Source organism: Carassius gibelio, chromosome B7 (assembly GCF_023724105.1).
Source record: "Carassius gibelio isolate Cgi1373 ecotype wild population from Czech Republic chromosome B7, carGib1.2-hapl.c, whole genome shotgun sequence".
NCBI classification, from domain to species: Eukaryota; Metazoa; Chordata; class Actinopteri; order Cypriniformes; family Cyprinidae; genus Carassius; species Carassius gibelio.
The window spans coordinates 11,157,827-11,180,172 of record NC_068402.1 but is presented as its reverse complement, the minus strand read 5'-3'; the positions used below and the strand labels follow the sequence as shown (position 1 = coordinate 11,180,172).

The 22,346-nt window shown below is 39.0% G+C and overlaps 2 protein-coding genes across 20 annotated transcripts in view; one reads left to right on the top strand and one right to left on the bottom strand.

Annotated features, from left to right (window-relative positions):
- Positions 1 to 1,646: 1,646 nt before the first annotated feature.
- rcor2 (REST corepressor 2) lies at positions 1,647 to 11,543 on the top strand. Of its 8 annotated transcripts, none has more exons than XM_052560120.1 (14): positions 2,732 to 2,836; positions 2,979 to 3,146; positions 5,189 to 5,311; positions 5,597 to 5,656; positions 5,954 to 6,034; positions 6,696 to 6,748; positions 6,841 to 7,002; positions 7,330 to 7,454; positions 7,535 to 7,601; positions 7,895 to 8,134; positions 8,650 to 8,727; positions 9,033 to 9,090; positions 9,827 to 10,044; positions 10,201 to 11,543. In XM_052560120.1, the coding sequence occupies exons 3-14, from the start codon at positions 5,191 to 5,193 to the stop codon at positions 10,564 to 10,566; spliced, it is 1,629 nt and encodes a 542-aa protein (XP_052416080.1). In that variant the 5' UTR covers positions 2,732 to 2,836; positions 2,979 to 3,146; positions 5,189 to 5,190; the 3' UTR covers positions 10,567 to 11,543. The 8 variants fall into 8 exon arrangements, with proteins under 8 accessions (XP_052416081.1, XP_052416085.1, XP_052416083.1 ...); XM_052560119.1 differs by having other exon boundaries at positions 2,814 to 2,884; XM_052560121.1 differs by lacking the exons at positions 2,732 to 2,836; positions 2,979 to 3,146 and adding an exon at positions 1,647 to 1,809.
- A 1,574-nt stretch (positions 11,544 to 13,117) lies between these two features.
- The window catches only part of mark2b (MAP/microtubule affinity-regulating kinase 2b), a 42,734-nt gene continuing 33,505 nt past the window's right edge, over positions 13,118 to 22,346 (bottom strand). For 3 of the 12 annotated variants that reach the window (XM_052560112.1, XM_052560102.1, XM_052560103.1), the window contains 4 exons: positions 20,879 to 21,142; positions 18,854 to 18,880; positions 16,368 to 16,406; positions 13,118 to 15,418 (listed from right to left, as the gene is read on the bottom strand). In XM_052560112.1, the coding sequence (XP_052416072.1) occupies positions 14,983 to 15,418; positions 16,368 to 16,406; positions 18,854 to 18,880; positions 20,879 to 21,142 (766 nt within the window). In that variant the 3' untranslated portion in view covers positions 13,118 to 14,982. Of the gene's footprint in view, positions 15,419 to 16,367; positions 18,766 to 18,853; positions 18,881 to 20,878; positions 21,143 to 22,346 lie in introns of those variants that run through there. The other 9 variants (XM_052560108.1, XM_052560109.1, XM_052560106.1 and 6 more) reach the window with 6 other exon arrangements.

Genomic DNA, 22,346 nt, shown 5'->3' with positions numbered 1-22,346 from the left:
AGGGTATTTTGTGACCTAGAGCCATAAATATATATTTACGTAAATGACGAGCAATTGATACTAAAGGCAAGTTTTCTTAAAAGTTCTGGTTTCCTTTTGCAAACTGAATTTGTAACACCATTTCAAAAATGGGAAGATAGAGGATACTGTTCAATTACTTTATTAAAATACACTGTAATAAAAAAAATGTAATTTTAAGTTTAATACTGTGCATACATATTATATTAAAAAGTTTTATTTTAATTATTTTATATTTCACTGTCCTGAGCTGAATAGTAGCTACTGAATACATTCCATGTATAATTTTTATATATATGCTTTTTTTATAATTTATAATTTGAACTGACTGACAAACGTAGAAAAAATAGAAATGCTTGTTAGAGCTGTTTTGCAGCCTATAATTATGCATACTTTTTTTCTTAATTGTAACAAATGGAATCAAAAAGAACAAATAGAATATTGAAATATGAATGCAAACAGATGCTCATATTAATAACTACAATTGAAGAGTTCATTTTTCAAAAACAGATAACTCAGTTTTAAATAAATTTCAAAAATCATGCTGAAAAATCTTTTTTTTATCCATATAATAATCAAACTGCAATTGGGTTGTTTTGATTAAATTGTAATATCTAAAAAATAAAGCTAACACAATAGTAACATGATAATTTATGAGAATAAATCAAAACGGAGTTATCTGTTTTTGCATACAAACTCTTAAATTCTAAATTATGTGCACAATTGAAACGACAAAACGCTTTGTATCATATTTGTATGTACATATTTTATTAATGCAATATTATTTAAATTCATTTTAATGGAGATTTCTGTTGGAGTGAATGACCACTTTAAAAAAAATGTTTGAGGGAATGAAAAATCAGAGGCCTAGAATGGCCCTGCAGCACCTCTTTTGTCCACGAGGTTGCACTAGTTGACAGGACAGAAACTTTGCTTCTGTGTAGGTAGGAACTGCTACTGTGTGTCAGCACCACCGTGTATGATGATCGCGTGGTTTGAAATGCATCGAGTGCGCTTCTAAACGCCAATGGTACTTAACTACAACACGTAGATTAGTCTGAAGCTCACATCTAGGACGCTTTTTGCCAGAATCCCTCGTTTAACACCCACTGCTTCTGACCATGATAAGGAAGGCACAGCCATAACTTAAAGGGTCTGTCCATGTGTTGAATTCAACGAGCGCTGCTGTATATTCCCGGGCCACGCCTCTCTCGCAGATGGCCCGTCACGAAGCCCCGCCCCGAACCTTTTGTTTTCTGGTAATCTGTCTCGCGACGGGGAGAGATGGCATTTTCAGGAGGGGAAACAAGGGAGGGGGTCAGAGAGTTCAGAGCTGTTAAAATCTCCCTTTCCTCTGCGCCACAACTCACACTGAATCTTGATGCATGATCGATAACTAGTCAGTTATGATGGAGTGATTGTAACTGTTGTTACAGGGTTTATATACATATACAAAACCAGGCCTAAAAGCCCATGCAAATCTAGCACGACAACAAAGGGTTGTGCAATCCATGTTATTGCTAAATAAAATAGGGACAGACTCCAGCTACACCTTTAGGCCTGTGGTTGCACGCAGAGATTGTTACTTCTGAAAAAAAGAAAAGAAAACCTCTTTCTCTGCTTGGTGTGCATGCGTGGGGGGGAGAGGGGAGAAGTGGAGGAATAGAGAGAGGGGGAGGGGAGGAAAGAGGAACTCAGAGGTGATGAGGATGGAGGAAGACTAACAGAGAGGAAGAGGAGAGAAAGAGAGAGCATCAAGTAAGGAGAGACCATCATACAGGGACAACTAAGGTGAGGTAGAGAAAATGGAGATGGTTCTTTTGTACAGTAATGTTACTGGCAAGATGGCACGAAGGAGGGGAGGGAGGAGATGGATGGAGAGAGAAACACATAGACATAGAGGGGATGGCTGGGAGGGGTCTTGTGCCACAAGTGCTGGTATGCCTGTCTCTGTTTTTGCATGCAAGGACCACAGAGAAAGAATATCAGTGTTATACAGGCATCCAAGGAAGGACCTGTCCATCATTTGGGCCTGCTGGTTGAAGGTGTCAGGAGGGGGTGTTGGAGACCAGTCTGAATCCAGGCTTTAATCCTTCTATGTCAGTATTAGCATTGTGTCTAGATATCAAGTTTATTCTCACCTCTAATACCTCTAGGTTATGTTTAACTAATGTAGACCAGAAACCATGGCTTAACACAGTGTGAATGTATTGATTTCTGTAAGACTCAATTACATTTTATCAACTGAATATGGTAAAAGAACTATTAGCTGAAGCCTAATTCACGATATCCATCATTAAATTCTCAAAATTATGCCAAATAAGCAAGTTCTAGTCTTTTTTCCTCTCTCTCATGCATACATTAGTGAAGGGTCTGGGCAGCCTGAGCACTGCATTGCACAGCTGACGAATCCCTCCGCACACACAGTAGGAAGTAGTTCCGTGTGATTTAATGTGGGAGCACCGCAGGTAAAGCACAACGTAATGGGTCGCTTTTAAGTTGGTTTCATGAAGATAACTGTATGAGATGCTCTAAATATGTTTACATATAAATGTAGCCGCATTTAACGGCTGAATAACGGTTTTATGACGACAGGGTTTCATTTAACGTTTTTGTTTTTAATAATGCGCATATATGGAATGCGAGAGTTACACTGGCACGAAACTAGCCTTTACATTGTCAGAATCACTGGTTATGAATTTGACGCCGGTTAAAGGGACTATGTAATTGACATGGAAGTTAGTTGGGGAGAGGCGAATAGCGCGGAAGGTTTTCTCGGTTCTGAGGAGTCGTGAGGTCTCCCCGGCACATACACACGGTAGGATCCCTATGCGGCCGATGCGATGAACTGGAGAGAATGAGAAACGTGCGAATATCCACAGAAGCTTTAACGTAGTTGTATATTAACAAACGTTCGTAGTGCCGATGTTTTTTTTTAACACTTTTTGTCGCTTTATAAGTTTGAATAGGAGATAAAGCAAGCAAGCCAGGTAACGTAAGTGAACTGCTATTCGGATTGGGAACTAACGTTTAAAGGCAAATGTTCCGCTAACAACTGGAATAGGGACATAAGCGTGGCTCTACACAAAAGGACTCAGACTTGAGTGAGCGACTGTGCGGAAAGTGAGGTGAGGGGAAAGATGCTTTTTTCTGTTTTTCTACTTTTTAAGTTTGAATGTTGGATTATTATTGCCCGAGCGAGATCCGTGCACGTTTACTCACAGAAATGTTTAAATGAACAAGGGACGGATGATTGGATGGTGGTCGGAGTGATGCGACCTCTCGGAGTTTAAGGGGGCAATCGATAACCGTTTTCCGCTGAAACACTATTAAGAGTTGATTGGCCACTCTGTTAAGCGAAGGGCCGTTCAGTGCCTCATATTGAGTGTTTTGGACGCATCTGAAGCGCACGTTTAATTCACACTGAGCCCGACGGGAACTTCAATCAGTAGAGACACTGCTCGTGACGTCACGTGCCCTATTCAACGCTTCGTTTTATGACACATAACGACTTTTTGTTTTGCGTGTAAAGAGCAAATATCTTATTTGAATTTTTGACGACGAGTTATAAAGATAATCGTTTAGGCGGGATTAATTTTGTATTCGATTATGCTAGTATTTTATCTCGCCAGTGTATCTTTTGTGTCCGTCTAGATTAGAAACATTTTAGTTTGATGTTTGTGTAACGTTAGTTGTTTAGTATATTCAAAATCAAAATTCAGGCAGCACTTTTGAGTTATTATTAATGAAAACAGCGAGAGGTACAGTTTGGTGATTGGCTATCACAATGGCACTCGCTTAAGATTGAAAGGCTTTGGTCATTGTTTGGTTTTGTGAAGGATGGTAACGTTATCTGTTGTTCTGGAGCTGCTTGTACGTTACATGTTTGTGAAGTGATGGAAGTCAGCTCTACTGTTCACTCCCGGCATCGTTCATCTTCGCCAAACAAAGACTGCTTGTCCGGCGAATGAAAGTCTCAGTTACTGACGTTGAAACAAACGAAAGTTATCTAAATCCGTTAATGGATTTAGAAACGTAACACTAATGTGTATATCCCGCGCTTTGTGGTTCGATACATCGGTGAACTCCTCCACTTGCCGTCAAAACACAGCCGAGTGGATTTAAACATCACATCTTTCACTCTCTCTTCAAACTTCGTTTTCGTACACAAATGTTTTAATTAATTGTGACCCTGGACCACAAAACCAGTCATAAGTAGCTTGGGTTTACTTTGTAGCAATAGCCAAAATACATTCTATGGATCAAAATTATTGATTTTTCTTTTATGCCAAAAATCATTAGGATATTAAGTAAAGATCATGTTCCATTAATATATTTTTTTACATTTCCTACCATAAATATATAAAAACTGAATTTTTGATTAGTAATATGCATTGCTAAGAACTTCATTTGGACAACTTTAATGGTGATTTTCTCAATATTTTGATTTGTATTTTTTTGCACCCTTAGATTCCAGATTTTTAAAACTTTGTATCTCTGCCAAATATAGACCTATCCTAACAAACCATACATAAAAAAAAAAAGAAAAAAAAAAAGGCCCTTATGACTGGTTTTGTGGTCCAGGGTCGCAATTTGTAGTATTAATTTGAGGTTAATTTTATCACCATATTGCATCTGTTCAGAGAGAGAAAAGGTGTGTGGGCTATATTATATGACCGCTAAAATAATGTTACTTGAGGAAGTTGGTAAAGATTCAAAATGCAAAGATAAGATTTGTCACTACACTGCAAATTTAAAAAAAAATACTTGAGGCAACTATTTGTAGAACCATTCAAAAATCTGTTTGTGTATACATATATTATGATGGGTCAGTGGGAATTAATTTGCATCAGAAATGTCATGTCATTCCAAACTTGCTAAACCTTTTTTCTAAGGAACACATCAGAATGTATTTTGAAAAAAATGTCTCCGTTGGGTTTATAAAATGAGTTACTCAGACTGTTTATGTTGGGCTCCACTGACTTTCATTGTATGGGCAAAAACAGTTTTCAAAATATGTGTTGAGAAACAGAGAAACAGAAACAGATTTAGAATGACACGAGGGTGAGGAAATGATGACAGTTTCCATTTGGGGGTGAACTGTCTCTTTAAGATGCTGAAAACAAAGGCCAGTGCTGATCCCCTTGAACACTCTCTCTCTCCCCTCCAGCCATGCCATCAGTGATGGAGCGATCAGGGTCTGGTGTGCTGTCCCGAAGCAGGGCCAAAACAGTCACGAATGGGAACAGCCAGCACTCTGAGGAAGAGAGCAGTGATGAGGAACACACACATGGTACGTCTGACACATTCACACACAAACTCCAAACCACCATCTGCACCTTCATTCACTTACATGGTAGAAAAGTATCAATCTTAATTGATTAATTTAAGTGTAAAATATCAGTATATCAGTGTCTGTCTGTGTATTCTGTCAAGCATTCCTGTTGTCTTTTCCTCCTCTCCCTCCCTCCACCCACTCTTCCTCTGCCCTCTGTGAGGATGCACTGCCAGTTTCTAACTCTGCCTGCCTGTGTTTTTCCCCTCTTTGACTGTCCTTTTCCCTCTTGCTCTTTTAAAGCAGACAGTATGATCCGCGTTGGTGGGGACTACCAGGCACAGATCCCAGAGTTCAAACCAGGTAAAGAGGGAGAAGGGAGTTAATCCCAGAAGAGATGAATATATATCTCTGAAATCCATGCAGTTTTCACAGTCTGCATGAGCATGATAAGATAAAGGGCTGTGTGTAGGTGTTTCTGTGTGCACTCAAGTTTATGGGGAGTTGGAGAGAACACAGCTATAGTCTTGGAGTATACAGACGTATAGACAAAAACAGAGAGGCATAGAGAAGTAAAAAAGCAAGGTTGGAGAGGAGGTATTTGAGAGAGGCTGTTGTGTTGTGTTGTGTGTCAGACATGTTTCTTCTTTGTGTTGACAGACTGTGCATCTCGCTACAGTGACAGTGACCAGAGGAGCATGCTGGTCTGGTCACCAAACAGCCAAGTGTCTGATGCCATGTGTAAGGAACAATTATTCACACATAGAAATTACTAAAAACTGCTGAGAGTCTCACTCAGGCTATTGACGAGGAGTGCTTTAGAAAAAGAAACGAAACTAGTCTTAATTTTTAAAGGGAAACCAGTATAATGTAGGGCTGTACTCAGCTACTCACACAGTCATATATAATTGTGATTTGATTATTTTTCTCACATCTATTTTAGATACTTTCACCTGTTTTCTAGATGCTAAAATATATAAATATATGTGTGTGAAACTGAAAGTAAATTTTTGAGATTGTTAATTTGTTTAAAGTTACTGTATAATCTCTGGTAATGTAGTTTACACTTCAAGTCTAAAGTAGTTTCTATTTTTTTAAATGGTTAATCTGAATTCGATTCTTTTTAAAATGGTTAATTCAAATCTGATTGATTCTTTTTGAAATAAAATAAAAAAAATCACATTTGAATCAAATCGAAAACCACTATATCATTATTTTGAATTGATTTACAGCTTTTATTTAAATGTATTTACATTTCTGTAACATATTATAATGTTATATAATCATGGTTGTGGATTTTGTTGTGAGGTAGTTGAGTAATACCCATATACATTGTACACTGTGACCATATCTGCTATGTTGGATTGTAAAGAAACTGTGTTTTCCATTCTCTCACTCTCAGTGGATGAATATATTCTGATGGCCAAAGAGAAGCACGGATACAACATGGAACAGGTACCATTTCGCTTAAATAGGAGGCATGATGGGTAAATCCTCTAGATGGAGGCATAGATCACTGATGGAGTCCTCCTGTCTTCTGTCAACAGGCTCTTGGCATGCTTCTGTGGCACAAGCATGACGTGGAGAAGTCACTGGCTGACCTGGCTAACTTCACTCCCTTTCCTGATGAGTGGACAGTGGAAGACAAAGTTCTGTTTGAACAGGCTTTCAGCTTTCATGGCAAGAGCTTCCATCGCATCCAACAGATGGTGAGCGGGTGGGATGGAGGCAAGATGGGTTATATAAGAGTCATCTGGTGCTCTCACATCTGCCTGCAACTCCAGAAGTATAGAATCCAGTGTAGAATCACACATATATGTAGAGAGTCACAGTGTGTCAGCACTATGAACTGGTTGTCATCCATTTCTAACATGGAAATAATTGAAAAATGTTTCAAAGCATCATGTGCTTTCATGGAAGCTGAGATTTTGTACAAAGAAGTTCAAATGCTCAAAGTCACAAATTTGATTCGGGACATCTTGTTCTTTTTCACTGTACATGCTTAGTCATAACCATCTGTTATTTTTATTTCTCAGCTTCCAGACAAGCTGATCTCAAGCCTGGTGAAATACTACTACTCTTGGAAGAAAACCAGAACCCGGACCAGCGTCATGGACCGTCAGGCACGCAGGCTCCTTAGCAAGAGAGAAAAGGATGAGAGGTAAAAGGAGAGCAAAAGAGAGAAAGATAGACAGAAAAGACAATGAATCATTACAAAGTGTGTATTTTTGTTTCTGCCAGTCACGATGAGATTGAGGAAGGAGATCCAGGCAGTGACAGTGACTTTGAGATCAATGCCAGGAAAGAGGTGAGCCTATGGTGTAACATAAACTGATCTCAATATTAAACTATTCAATACAGTATTATTCTTTTATTCTTTGGTCGTAGTTATATTACATACAGCTTTTAACTCCATATTAATTTAGAGACTAAATGGAATATGAAAAACATCAGCAGTTAGGGACTAATGAAGGCAAAAAAGACACACAAACACCCGATTTACTGTAAACATTTACATGAATTTTAAACTAAAATCTTAATTTTAAAAAATAGACTGCATTTACATGACTGCGTTTACAGTGCATTTTTGCTGCTTTTCAGACGTCAAAGCAGAGCTCTGGAAATGGAGGAGGAAGTGATAAAGGTTCAAGCAAGCCTGGGCTGACTCGGAAAGAGAACCAGGGTGCGCAGTACCGTCACCACCCGCTTCGCGCTCGCCGCAGGCCTCCTAAAGGCATGCATCTGGAGCAGGAGGACATTGTTGGGCTCTCAGCGTCCACTGATTCAGGAGCTGTTAATCTCAGACAGCTGGACACACAGTTAGTGTCCCTGAAGAGACAGGTAAAGTGCCAGGCATCAAATCACAATGCTTTTGGTAGTGTTTGTAAATCTGAGAAACTTGCAAGTGAATATACGATCGAGGAGTTAGATCGAGCAAGTGTTCAAAAGTTTGGGATCAGTTTTTTGTTGTTTTTATTCAGAAAGGATTTATCAAATTGAAATTTTTATTTAAAAATAACCCTATTGATTAAAAAAAAATCTAATAATGCTTTGAAAAATATATTTCTACAGAAATATTAAACAGCACAGCTGTTTTCAGAATTGATGGTAAATATTTCTTGAGCACCAAATCAGCATATTAAAGTGATTTTATCATGTGACACTAAAAGCTTTGAGATTACAGAAATAAATTTTTAGAGCATATGAAAATAATAGTTCAGTTTAAATTGAAATGGTATTAACATTTCCCAGTATTCATGTAAAAAAGAGAGACCGAACCCAAACTCTTGATTGGAAATATGACTACACAACAATCAGCACTTAGAAACATTTTTGCCTCTCTGTTTTGCTTTTAGGTCCAAAGCATCAAGCAAACCAATAGTGTGCTCAAGCACAACTTGGGTGATGGAATTGAAGGCTTAAGACCATCAGAGGTATGTTTCTACCTGCATTGCTCTGATATACAAACTACAAACATTTATCATTTACACTCCATTAAAAAACTGGCATACATGTAGAAGTTAAAAAAGAAAGACATTATGAAATCCATTTAATGTATTTTGACAGTTTGAATGTACAGGCTTAGTTTCTGAGATACTGATAAGAACTAATTACATAATATTTTTAAAGTACACATTTTTTCTCTCTAAGAGTTTGCCAAACCTGTAAATAGATTCTGGGCAAAATGCCAATGTTCTCCTACATGATCATTCTACTCCCTGTGCTGCATTTCCATCAGCCCACCCAAAAAATCAACTCTCGCTGGACAACGGAGGAGCATCTCCTGACTGTTCAAGGTGAGCTGGATTATTGTCTCTCAGTTCCTATGATCCCTGAATATACATGTCATGTAGCATTTAACACTTATGGTTTTAATTTTGAGTGTTTTCAGTTTAGACAAAATAGCATAGAACTTCAGCAGCTATTCATTGGTTATCAAGCAGCACTGTAACATCATACATCCCTGGTTAAGGCTTGTATATAAAGAAAAAAAAACAATGCTTCTGTAATGCCATGTTTGAGATCAGAGAGGACCTTCGCAAAACTAAAGAACCCAAAAAGATCACTTCTTTACATCAAATTGATATAAAATAGAGGATACTCTAAACTATTCAACTAACCAATGAGTTAACATAAAATGTATGGTACCACTAATATCTGTCCTAAAAATATGGTTTCAAGCTAAATTAGTGAGTACCTAGTCACCAGTATGCAATTTTTTATGACAGTGGGAAATTGTTCTAACCTTGCAGTGATTCAATTGAGCATGAAATCAAAATGTAGAATTCTTATTACAGTATTTATTATCAGTTATTTATCTTTGCACATTTTCCGGTTCATGCTGATTTGACCAAAAGTCATAATGCATGTGTATTCAGAGCAACACAAAAGGAATTCCTATCACGTACCTTGTTGCAAAGCAATATACTACATACTGAAGTAATAAAAGTATTATTCTGCTTGATTATTTTTGTTTAATTTTAAGCATTGCTGAGAAGTTTTATCATTTTTTTTCATCCACATTCTCTCCAGCCATCAGGCGATACGGTAAAGACTTTGCCGCCATAGCGGACGTGATTGGCAACAAGACGGTGGCGCAGATCAGCTCATTCTTCGTCAGCTATCGAAGACGCTTCAATCTTGAGGAGGTGCTACGTGAATGGCAGGCAGAACAGGAAGTGGTGCAAGGGGGCAGCGGGAGGGCCGTGAACATGGAGCTGAACGGGTCGTCAGGAGCGGAAGATGATGAGGTGAGAGAGAATGAGGAAAAAGACTATTTGAATTTGTCAAGGCTTTTGAATAGGACATGTTCCAGCAGGCAGGGCTTATTCATCTTAGAGATAAAGAACAGTTAACAACAACCGAGGAATTCATTTTCTCTTTTCCATCTTTCTTTGTTGTTACAGGTGCAGATGGATGGCGTCTCTCCACCTCTTTCTGACAGTCCACTGCCCTCTTCTGATGTTAGTGTGGCTGGGAACCCCAACTCTGCCCAGTCCTCTCCACCCCTCACTCAGCCTCCACCCTTACTGCGCCCTGCACCCCCCTCAGCACCCCCTAGCCTGCTGCGGCAGCCTCCCCCACTCCAGACACGACCTCTACAAAACCGGACGCCACACAATCACCCTCCCCCTCCTCCTCCGCTCATAAGACCCGCAGTGGCATCCTCGCTCCACCAGGGGGCACTGAGGAACCCTCTAAGTTCCTCCTCTGCGGGACAGCTGCCACCCTCACTAGTGGGGCTGAAGGTGGAATCCCCCCAGTCACACTGATCGCCATGTAGTATTTGCCCTTTTATAACGGTTTAAGACACCCAAATAGTCATTTAACAGAGAATTTGTTTTTAAATTGCTGTAAAAGGGCAATGTGTAGTAATGCCTCTCAAACATAGGAGAAAAAAAACCCGAGGTGAACTGGAAGCAAAGCTGGACATGCACCAAAACACACATTTAGCAAGTCAGGAAGGATAAAACTATACAGTGTGATCCGCTTCTCCACTACAGGACCAAGGAGAACCCTCCATAATATAAACCACAGTCTTGCCAAAAAACCAAACCCTGCTGCCCCACAAACCCATCTGTCCTCAGGTTCTACAGCTTTACCTCGTGAACAGTCTCAAGCACAACAGCTTCCACTGTAACTACAGCTATCTGTGAATCACCTTCTGCAATAGATGCTGAGCGGAAGTTGGAAGTTTAACCAAAATTGTGGGGTAAAAACCTTATACACTGGAATTAAAAACTGCCACGAAACAGACTTATGTGAGTTCCTTCCACCATTGCTTTGGCAACAGCTGCATATCATCTAAGTGTGCATGACTACAGGCACTAGTGAGTGTTCTGAAGTGCACCTGGTGTCAGGATACTACTCACTCTCCCATTGAAGAGCCATGCTGATAGTCATACTAGGTGAAGCGGTTTTGTTGTTTGTATAATTAGGTCTTTAAGATATTGTTAGGTAGTGAAGTTATGTAGTACTAGTTAATATTGACTAAGCACTAAGTGATGCAAAATACTTGATTTTTTTGTTGCAACTCTGGAATACACTGATTTCATCTCGCTCTTAAAGGCACAGACACAGAGGCATCAAAACACTAAAGATGATTCCCGAGGAAGCTCGTGCAAGAGTTATCGTTTCTTCCAAAATGTTGTATGTATGTGAGAACTGTTTACATGTGAACTGGATTTGCTTGTGACTATTTTTGTTTTAGATTTTTTTTTTTTTCCAAAATAAAGTGAAAATGACCAAATGATTTTGTTGTTATTCTGCAGGTATTTTAATATGCAAGACGTTAGACTTTACCAGTAGGCAATATACCCTAACCATGATGGTAGCTGTATGAACTCAAGTTTCAAAACCAAAGCAATGCACTTGGGCTTTGTTGGTACTCTGAGGATGATCATCAATTATTAGATATAGATAATCTATTAGAATAGATAAACAATTTAAACTAATTTACACGAAAAGAGAAAGCTGTCCATGAAAGATGAAAACTAAAAGAACATCTTGCCAAATCAATGCAAGTGAAAGTTACTATTACTGTATATAGTTCATAATATATAGAGGAGATATATCTAGGCCTATATAAGCTTTGTTTTCAAGAATCCCAGCCGTACTTTCGGTTTACATTTGTGTGAACGGACCCGTATTGGACGTCATTCAGCGCGAGTGAACCACTTTGTTTTGTGTTTGTTGAGAGGGTCAGGGTTAATTTTAGTAACTTACAGACTTTAAGATACGAGATGTCTGTCAGGTTTTCAGCTGCAGTCACCGTGTTCATCCGTATTTTTGTGGTTTTAGGCAACTCAAACTTTCAGGCTCTTTCAGGCTCGCTGATGGTTAATCCAGATTTGAGGGACATAAACACCCTCCTCGAATGGACTCGCTTGTCACCTAGGATGTAACTTTCCAAAGTAATAAATGTCGCCATATTAAGTATTTATATTTTTATATAATTGTCACTGTGGTTATGATACTCACGACAAGCTTGAGAACCCAAAAAATGGCTCTGTCGTCACTTCGTTGATCCACTAGTTAATGATGTTTAAGGGGAAAGTTTGAGACTCAAACTTGAGGTTGTCAATTCCAAACACATGCACTCAAAAACAAGTTTGTATTCGTAAATATTACCCTCCCGCCGTGTTAATACAATAGGTCCTCCGTTTTTGTTAGGGGTCAAAATTAATCACTTGGTCATTTTACAATATGCAAGGTTTTTTTTGTTTTTACTGACTGTTAATTTTTGGCAAATTACATGGAAACCGATGGGGTGTTCCGCTGACCCCTAATACCATGGTAGACAAAATTTGTACAGCTTTTCCTAAACACATCTTCACATTCATGACCCAAATATGGAACATGACACACTTCAACAATGCGCAAACACTTCATGCAGTTTAAAGCGGTTTAAATGTGGGTCAAATGCCACAAAAGTAAGGGTTAAGTAAATAAAATATAATCTCTAGATCATTTCTAGATAATATTTACATTTCTTAAGATTTTAGTACTGCACCTATATAAAACCCTTTTTTTAAATATTTTTTAAAAAAAAATTTAAAAATCCTCATACAGTATAAATGGTTCATTCTAAATTTAAATATATAGCTGCTTTTACAATTTAGGTTAGGTTCATTGTACATGGGAATCTTGTTTAGGACAACATACAAATTAACTCAAATTCATCTTGAACACAATTGTTACTATATGTCAATTACAAACAAGTATATCAAGAGCTTAGATTAGTAATCAAACATATCTTCAGAAATGCCACAAATAGGTATATTAAATGTCAGAACATACTGCATCAGTTTTAATACAGTCAGCTTGAATTTAATTGTTTTATTACTATCATTGATCATAATCATATTTGCACAAAAAGAAAAAACAAAAACATTTGGTGTATTTCTATGCGAATGCCCCTCACCCACCAGCAAAGAGTCTGACACAAATGATAAAATTACAGCAACGGAAAACTTGTGTGAAGAAAAATAATCAACCCTGAAGAAAAAATAAACAATACTTAATATAATTGGATCCCCAGCACCTTGAACAAATGATCATTTGTGAGAACAGCAAAGTACATGAAAAAAAAAAAAAAAAGATAATCATTTTCTATGAAGATATAAAACACACATGTGCACAGCTGTCCCCCAAACTGGTGACAGACTTTTTAAGGAGATCTGATCCCAACGCTCTTCCTCTTTACACAACAACAGAGGTGACCGTGCACCCGATGTCAACTAGAGGATGCATGCAAGCATGTACAGCTCAGCAGAAATGGATGGAAACTCTAGCTCGTAGTCAGTGTACCTCTTTGCTCTCTCTTTGATGCAGACACATCTGCAGGTTGGTTCCCATCTGCTCGAATTACTGATCTGCTTGTGTGAGAATGACATCCGAACTGATTTCAATAGTGAAAATGATAATGCCAACAAAATATTGAAATTAACAGAACGCCAATATTTGACTCTTCATGGCAGGTACTTGTTGTCTCAAGGCTATGTATTAATAGTCTCTGCATTAAATAGGAAACTAAGCAAGCCTTTTGGTTATTCAGATATGACACTCCATCTCTCTCACACACACACACACATACACATTCAATCACAACACATTTTCATACGGAGTGTACCACCAAATGCATAACGCCAAAAAGCAACCCTCAGACGAAACCGAGGTGGAAAGTTTTTGGCTTGAACCGTGAAAGGTGTTGGATGCAGAGAAGAAGAGCTCGACATCAGTTCCTTAGTCACGAAAATGGCATGGGAATGATTAGTTGCAAAGATCGAGTCCTTTTCCAGTGACTTTTTGTGTTGTTTTAAGTGTGAAGAGAGTACTTGCTGCCCCATAATCCTTTGCGACGAAGCGGGGCGAGAGTGTGAAAGGTTCAGTGGGAGTGATATGGTGCTTTTTCAGACATTCTTTATACAAAGGCATAGCACGATCAATAACACGAGACCACAAAAGAAAAAAAAAAAGAATTTGTTTTTCCTAGGAATAATATTAAAACATAATAATTGGTAAATACAACAGTGAAACATTTAATTTCTATAAGAAAATAAAAAGGCAACAGAAATTCACCCATTCCAGTGCAGCAAATCTAAACCCAGCCGATTAATAATTAAAATCACCTTTACCAGAATTTACAGTCCTCTCAGTATTGATCAAGTTCTGGCCCTTTCTGAACAATGGTGAGGCCTAACCCTGTCAATAGAAGAAATAAACAGAGAGAGAGAGAGTGTGTGTGTGTTTGAGTGTGTGTCTCTTAAGGGGGCACAAACTTCTGTCCTAAAGTGCCCACCTCCACCCTGTGAATACTTTAGGGCCACCTCTCTTACAAGTTTGGCGTGTTAAGCTCTATCCATTTCAATAGGCAATAGGTGCGTTTGTGTGCGAGTGTACAAAGAGAACAAAATGAGTTCAAAATTCGTTTGTCGTCTGTCTGAATTGAACATGTTCAGGACTATGAACCAAGAACCTGGTGAGATTACTCTTCCAAAACTCCTCAATGAGCAGGAATGAAGGGCCAGTGTGCTACTTTTTTTTCCCCGTTTGTATGAATCTGATCTTATATCTCTCTCTGTACCTAGCTATACCAGCAGGTTGTGTTTGAGCAATACGATCCTCACTCATCCCTGTTCAGAGACTCTAATTTGCTACTTTTTCACTTTTCTCATCTCTTTCTCCTCTCACAGTTTCAGCTCGTTGGCGATTTTGGAGGCGATGTTTTTGAAGGCAATAGACGTCCCGGATATCCTCTTGAAGCGCACGCCGTTAAGCGAGAGGCGGGGCAGCTTGCACACCTCCATCTCCCATTGGACGAAGTCGTCGCTGGCGGGGTTACCAGCCATGCACAGCAGCATGTAGTGCTCGCGCAGCTCATACTCGCAGCTGTTGGCGTCAAGCACTTTCCGGATCTCCTTCATCATCTCGCTGGGCTCCATGGAAGACGTGGTCTTCATGCTCCAGGTGAAGCGGAGTGAGCGAGGCTTCACCTGTTCTTTAACTGAGGACAAGGGAGCGCCTGGAGGAGTCCCGTCCTCAGGGGGCGAGGAGGAATCTTTGTTTTCGTCTTCCGGCCCTACGCTGGTCTTCTCCGACTTCTCTGCGCTGCTGAGCATAGATCTGTAGAGACAGGGATGGAGAGAAAAGGATGGAGGTGGGGGAGGTTGAGAGAATGTCGGTAGGGGGTGACCGAGGACAGAAAGGAAGGAACGAGAGAACAAAGAGGATGTGGGAAGGTGCGTGGGAGAAAAGTGAGAAATCGTTGAGAGACAAAAAAAGAGGGTTGAGGGAAATTGAGGGTGTTGAAGAAAGAGAGAGAAAGGATGAGGCAGTGGACATGGTTGGAGAGAGACATACGGCAATAAACAACTTTAAACGTTGCAGAGGAAAGCATGCATGCATCTGTTTGTGTGCAAATTGATGTGGCACAAACACATGGAACAGTGAAAGGCTTCTGCTTCAAGTGAACACCTTTCATTAAGGCATTCTTGTATCTCTCGTGCTAAGGATGTGAAGTCACACCTCACATGCTTAAAGTAGAACCTTTTATTGACTCTTGAGTGAACATGACAGTTGCGGGAAGCCTGAGCCTGCTTAGCTTCACGTTGAGCCTTTAAGAAGCTGTAAATCTCTCTCTCATAAGAAGACTAAATATGATTCAGTTTGTTCAAATGACTTAATGTTGTTAGTGCAGGTCCGAATTGAGGAAGATGTGTTCACGGAATTAAAGATTTGATTATTATAAGCAGTCCCCAAGCAGAAAACTTTCTACTGTGTATGTGTTTGCCATGTAGAAACGGAGAGACAGGCAGTAATCTGAAATGTATTCATTGTAAAAAAACTTAAGACACAAATTATGAATCAATTAAAAATCAAAACACATCCCAGGTACTCCCACACACGATCATCCACGCTGCGATTAATCCTCCAATTAAATCCCACCGGGTAACTACTAATATTTGTTAAAAAACAATTATCAACCACTTAAAAGCCCCCTTTCTGCCCAATTACACCTCCTAAAGATCTACTGATTAGGTCTGATGAAGAAATCCTTATGTTTTGTTCTCACCTGGTCCCCTCCTCTTGACCCTCTCCCTCATAGGGGCTCCTCGAAAAAAATTCAAGAGTTTAGTCTTAGTCTGAGTTCTAGTGCAACTCATGCAGTACAGTGATCAGGAAGGGCAAGGACTGTCTAGCACCACATGAGGTTATGAAATCATCTCCAGAACCACCACACTCCACTGATTCACTTGTTCATTCCTATTTTAAAACTCATTTCAATGCTACTTATGCAGTGTATCGCCTGTAGCCTGCTGCTCACAAAAGAGTCAAAGCAGTGAAGTTATACATTCAATACAACAGCTCAGTACCCTGTGTGATATTGCTTTGATCTATACATCTATATATTTACGAAAAAATTGCACTCTCAACACAGTTACTGAGCTGATCTGATTACTGTGTAATGCCAATGAACAGATGAATCAGAAAGACTGCTTCAATAACATGAAGTGGGGTGGAATGATGCAGGTCTGTCCAAGACGCTTAAGGATTCTACAGAGCCCCATCACCATGGTAACTACTGCATCCAACAGTCACCTGCCCCTGTAGTCTGTCTGACCGAGCACACAAGCATCCCGAACATGCCACCAGACACAGACAAACAGGCCCTTAACTGACAATACCGTCAGAGCCCTTATGCTAAGAGTCACTTTAAAAAAAAAAAACACCACACTGAAGACAGAAACACACCAACTCAGTCACGTGGTCAGACAGTGAGACAATGAAAGAAACGGCACAGGACTTTGTTAGCACGCGTCATACGAAATGGTTAAAAAACGAGCAAAGCAGCATTTGAGTTGTTTAAGCACTGAAACAAACACGAGCCAGTACATTTGACGAGTCCTGCAAAGAACAGTTGGTCACCAACAGACATGAGTCACGTAAAATACAACCTTCAGGTTTGACCACCAGAGGGCGCAAAGACATACATTTCCTTTAATAAACTGCTCGCTTACGCCCTCTGCTGGTCTCTACAACGACATAAGCACCTCGCATCCCTTTAGTTACTAAAACATGAACACAGGTTATCAACATAATCATGTCAGTGGAAGAAAATGTCTTTGTTAATTCAAACTCCATGTTTTTGTGCCAGTGGCCCAAGTGGTTAGTAACTTCAGACAGATGGTGATGTCCATTCACCAGGTGCCTGTGTGTGAGTGAGTGAGTCATCAGTCAAACGGATTCTGACGATGGCGCATAAACAGAGAGAGGGAGAGAGAGAGAGAAGTGTGATGGGGAAAGTTTGGTTTTAGGTGTTTGAGCAGGACAGAGCCTGATAGCTGGCCGTTCTCAGCTTCAGTAGCTGTTGTCATTGTTAATGAGCAAGTGAAAGAAAGAGAGATGAAATGCTTCAGAAGACTTTCAGAACAAGATAACCATTCTTGATCCATCAGTCTTTGTCATCCTTTAACCTTTTTCATTTTACATTTCCAGTTTAAAAAATATCTGATATTAACATTTAGATTTACAATGGCAGACTGCCTTTAGCATAACAACATACTTTCTAGAAGTGACATTTACATGATCATAATTCATATTAATTAACAGTATTTTGTTTCCCATTTTTTGCTCAGCTATTCAAGCAATGACTTCCTCTATGAGCCAAAATGAGGAAGGCATGGTGTAAATGACCTCTGCTAAAACAATTGCAACATACACTAGCGTTCAAAAGTCTCTAATGCTCACCAAGGCTGCATTTATTTAATCAAAATACAGTAATATTATTACAATGTTTTCTATTAGAATAAACTTTCAAATGTAATTTGTTCCTGTGATGGCAAAGCTGAACTTTTAGCAGCCATATCAGCCATAACTCCAGGTCTCAGTTTCACATGATGCTTCAGAAATCATTCTAATATGCTGATTTGGTGCTCAAGAACCATTTATGGTAACAGTGAATTTTTTTTTTACAGGATAATTTGGTGAATACAAAGTATAAAAATCTTTTTAAGACAACAAATATATTTATTGTCACATTTGATCAATTTAATGCATCCTTGTTGAATAAAGCTTTTAATTACTTTAAAAAAAAAACATACAGACCCAAACCTTTTGAACAACAGTGCATGAAAGTAGCTGTGCTTGTGGATTTCTTTTTCCATGAAACCATATCCTTTTAGCAGTCTTAATATTGACATCAGGTCCTGTTATCAAAGCCCTGTGTTATTCGAGCAGGCAGAGGCACTAGTCACACACAGAATCTGGGACACACAGGTGAGGTCACCAGGTAAACTGACAGGGAGGGGAAATAAAAGGATGGAGACGGGCAGGAGAGGCACTGGGTGTTACTGTGGAAAGTTGAGGACGGTGGTGTTTTTAGGGCTGAAGTTGGTTATAAGTGCTGGTCATGATGACACTGCACACAAAATAAACAACCAGGGAAAAAAAAGGGCCAATCACAGAACACACTGAGGGATGTAGATAAGGAACAGGGAAAGAGAAAAAAAAAGGTCAAAACAAGCCTTAAACAAAAGGGTTAGGGTCATCGTTGCCTACCTTCTGGGGAATCTGAGTGACAGATTTCTACAAAACAAAAGAAAAGAAAAAAAGAAGAAAAAAAAAGGAAAGTAATGTATGTATGTAAATTGAAGAGCAAAAAAGCAAATGAAAATGTCATAAAGTGGCCGGGTTGCCCTGGACACAGCAACAAGCAGTCTGGGGTTATTTGATGGGCTATCTGTTTAAACTGTACAAAATGAGCAAATAACATTAGTGATATGGGTCACTGCATGCAATTAAACTATAAAGTCAATTATTAACACTCATAAAAGGGCTGGAATGCTTACACAAACTAAGTAGCGCTAAACCGGCTAATCTGAAGTATTGTTAAAGCCAACATGAAATCAAAACTGACCCAATTTACTTAATTCATGGCACAATAAGACTGGAAATTTAGTACATGTGCACAGATAATCATTGCAAATTACACTAAAGAAAAATAACTTTTCATCATTTAGATCCACCTCTGAAATGACTGGCATAGGCCACTAATTACATTAACCAATGGCCAGTAGTTACAGTTTCAGACATACTGTTGTAGATAATGCAACCTTTTCAATAAAATAATCTAGCCGGTAAATACAAGGCATATTACATTTATATACACTACCATTCAAAAATGTTGAGGTTGGTAGAATTTGCATTGTTTTTTAAAAGTCTCTTATGCTCATCAAGGCTGCAGTTTTTGTGTGTTTAATAATACAGTAATATTTCTTAATAGTTGAATATGATTACAATTTAAAATAACAATATTTTTATAAATGTAATTTATTCCTGTGATGGCAAAGCTGAATTTTCTTCAGTGTCACGTGATCCTTCAGAAATCATTCTGATATGCTGATTTGCTGCTCAAGAATCATAATGACCCCAAACTTTAAAATGGTAGTGTAATAAAAGTGGCAGATATTACATATATTCAAAGGTACTGCCATTAAGGTATAACCACATACATGCCTGGCCCTATTTTGGTATTCAATGGCCATTTTTCACTAATATTCTGCTTCATTTAGAAAAATATCATATCTCAGAAATAAAAGGGCTTGTGAATGCCATTTCATGTTGACTTTAAGAAAAGATGTTTACATTCATTTATTAAAGCACACAAATCTGGTTCATGTCGAACCATTCCCACACTGGCTTGCACGTATACACAAAAGGACACAAAAACAAACAGATATACACAGACAAAACAGAAAATGCCATCTGTCAATTCACCCTTTCTTTTGAAATCTGAGACTGAATAGAAATGAAAGAATAATACAGAACATGTAGGTGTTCTCATGTTCCTCAAAGTGCAACTCAGATTATTCATCTAGCAGTTTAAACATGAGTTTTGTGCTTTTGAAGAAGCAATACAGCACAATGTAAGCCTTAGGTTTTTTGTAAACTGGCACTAGTGAGTGGATGCCAAGGTGTCCCCTCCACAAGTATTTATAGAGCGGGGGAATGCAATACCTCAGCTGTTACCAAGGATACTGTCGCCATGGAGGTGCGGAAAAGGTAGATATGTGTGAGATGATGAAACTGATGAGAAATCTGCATGTGTTTAAATGAGCTGAGATTCGTGTTGGGATTATGGATACTGACAGCACTTTGATTGCCTTATGAAGGACTGACCTTGCGGGTGAAATGATGACAATACCCAAGACTCTGTTGAACACTGCGATTACGTGTGCCGGCGTTTTGCAAGAACAAATCCACTTGCGATGCTGTTTGATCACAGACAGACAACCAACCAGCATACTAACTGAATATAATGACAGACACCTATGAGATAACCCTCAGCAGAAGGTGTGAGAATGTGCTGCTGTGTTCTCTTTTGTCTATTTTTCATCATCACCTAGTCTATCTTTAACTGATGAATACACCCGGCATTCATCACACTCATCCTCACACCACCATGCTCGGGCACAATCGGGCTACTCGGGCTGTTAGCACCTCCTGAAATCAGTGACTTCCCCTGTACTTGCTCCAGCTCCATGTCAATCTACTGATTCATCCAACACTCGTTGTCTATCTCACCTGCGCACAAACTTGGAGGTGAACTTGCTGAAGATGCCGGAAGCTGCGGGTCGTCGTTGTTGGCTGTTGCCGTGGGAGAGAGAAGGGGAGGCGGGGCCTCCGTGGTAAGGAGAACCCTGTTGGTCCCGTGCGCCCCGCTGCTGGCCGAGGTGGAAAGTGTTGCGGGTGGGCACCCCTCTAGGGAAATTGGTACGGTCCGTCCCAGCTGCGCTGCTGATATTGTGGGCTGATGGGGAAGCACCAGGTGCTCTCTGTGGGGGATCACTGTGACAAAGCAATTTTTCCCCAGAGAAAAGGAAACAAAGAAAGATGAGGACATGGCAGGATCAGTATTTATATTTATATATTTTTTATAAAAGTGATTTCAGTAAATATTTAAATGCATTTTAAATGTTTTATATTAAAAAAAAAATAAAAAAATAAAAAAAAATAATAAAAAAAAAAATATATATACATATATATATATATATATATATATATATATATATATATATATATATATATATATACACATATATATATATTTTAAAGTATCCTTGTAGCACGTTGTTGCAATAAATTATGCATAATTATATTCATAAATACGTAGTTAACTAAGTACTTAAATATACAATTAAACTGTAAAATAAAGTGTAACCTAAATGAAAATTAAATGTATTTAAAAATATATAATAAAATATGGAAGGTTGATTTTCAAGACTTATGTCTGCAGAAAGAATAGCAGATAATGGGTGTTTCAAACCTGCTTTGTAAATATGAAAAACACTTGATTTATGTATTCATAAAACAATCTCCGTAAAATCATGTTTAACTTCAAAAATACAGATTTCAATATGGTAAACCAATAGTTAAAGTATCAGAAACCCTGTTCTGGCTTTTACAGTGCTCAAGTACTTATATTATGTAATCTCAAAATAATAAAATATGTTGACTGCAGAGAAGAGAACACAGACATAGCTCTGGCCCAATGGACAGACACACAATCCGTCTCTCTCTCTCACACACACACACAGATCAGGGATATTGTGAAACTTGTGCACTGTAATTTGTGTGTGTGTGAGTCAGTGTGTCCAACCAAGCGTGTGTAGTGAAGCAGCACACCTCCCCCACAGCTGTCCTTTCTGCACACTGTCTGTGAAAATCTCATCCAACCATGACAGGTCCATGCCAACATCTGTTTAAGTGCCAACCAGTGTAGTAGAACCTGGCCAGAACCAGTCGCCAGCTGGCACAAGCACAGCCAGGGAGGTCACATGACCCACCAAAGCTAGATCACAAACACGGTCCAACCACTTCAGCCAGGAAGTGAAGTATGCTGGACCCTTCTCAGAAACATAGCTGTGTTTGGAATAACAAACTATGATCTGCTCTATAAACAGACACCACATTATCATCTCATTTAGGGACATGTTTATAGCTCCTGATTTGACAAGGTTACACACACTGGTCCAATTCTGGAAAGTAAAAA

Excerpts from the sequence above, each read along its gene's own strand:
- rcor2 (XM_052560121.1), top strand. The coding sequence starts at position 5,191 with ATGCCATCAGTGATGGAGCGATCAGGGTCTGGTGTGCTGTCCCGAAGC. Across the intron at positions 8,135-8,649 it reads TAGTGTCCCTGAAGAGACAG|GTCCAAAGCATCAAGCAAAC; the intron begins GTAAAGTGCCAG and ends TTTTGCTTTTAG. Across the intron at positions 10,045-10,200 it reads CAGGAGCGGAAGATGATGAG|GTGCAGATGGATGGCGTCTC; the intron begins GTGAGAGAGAAT and ends TTGTTGTTACAG.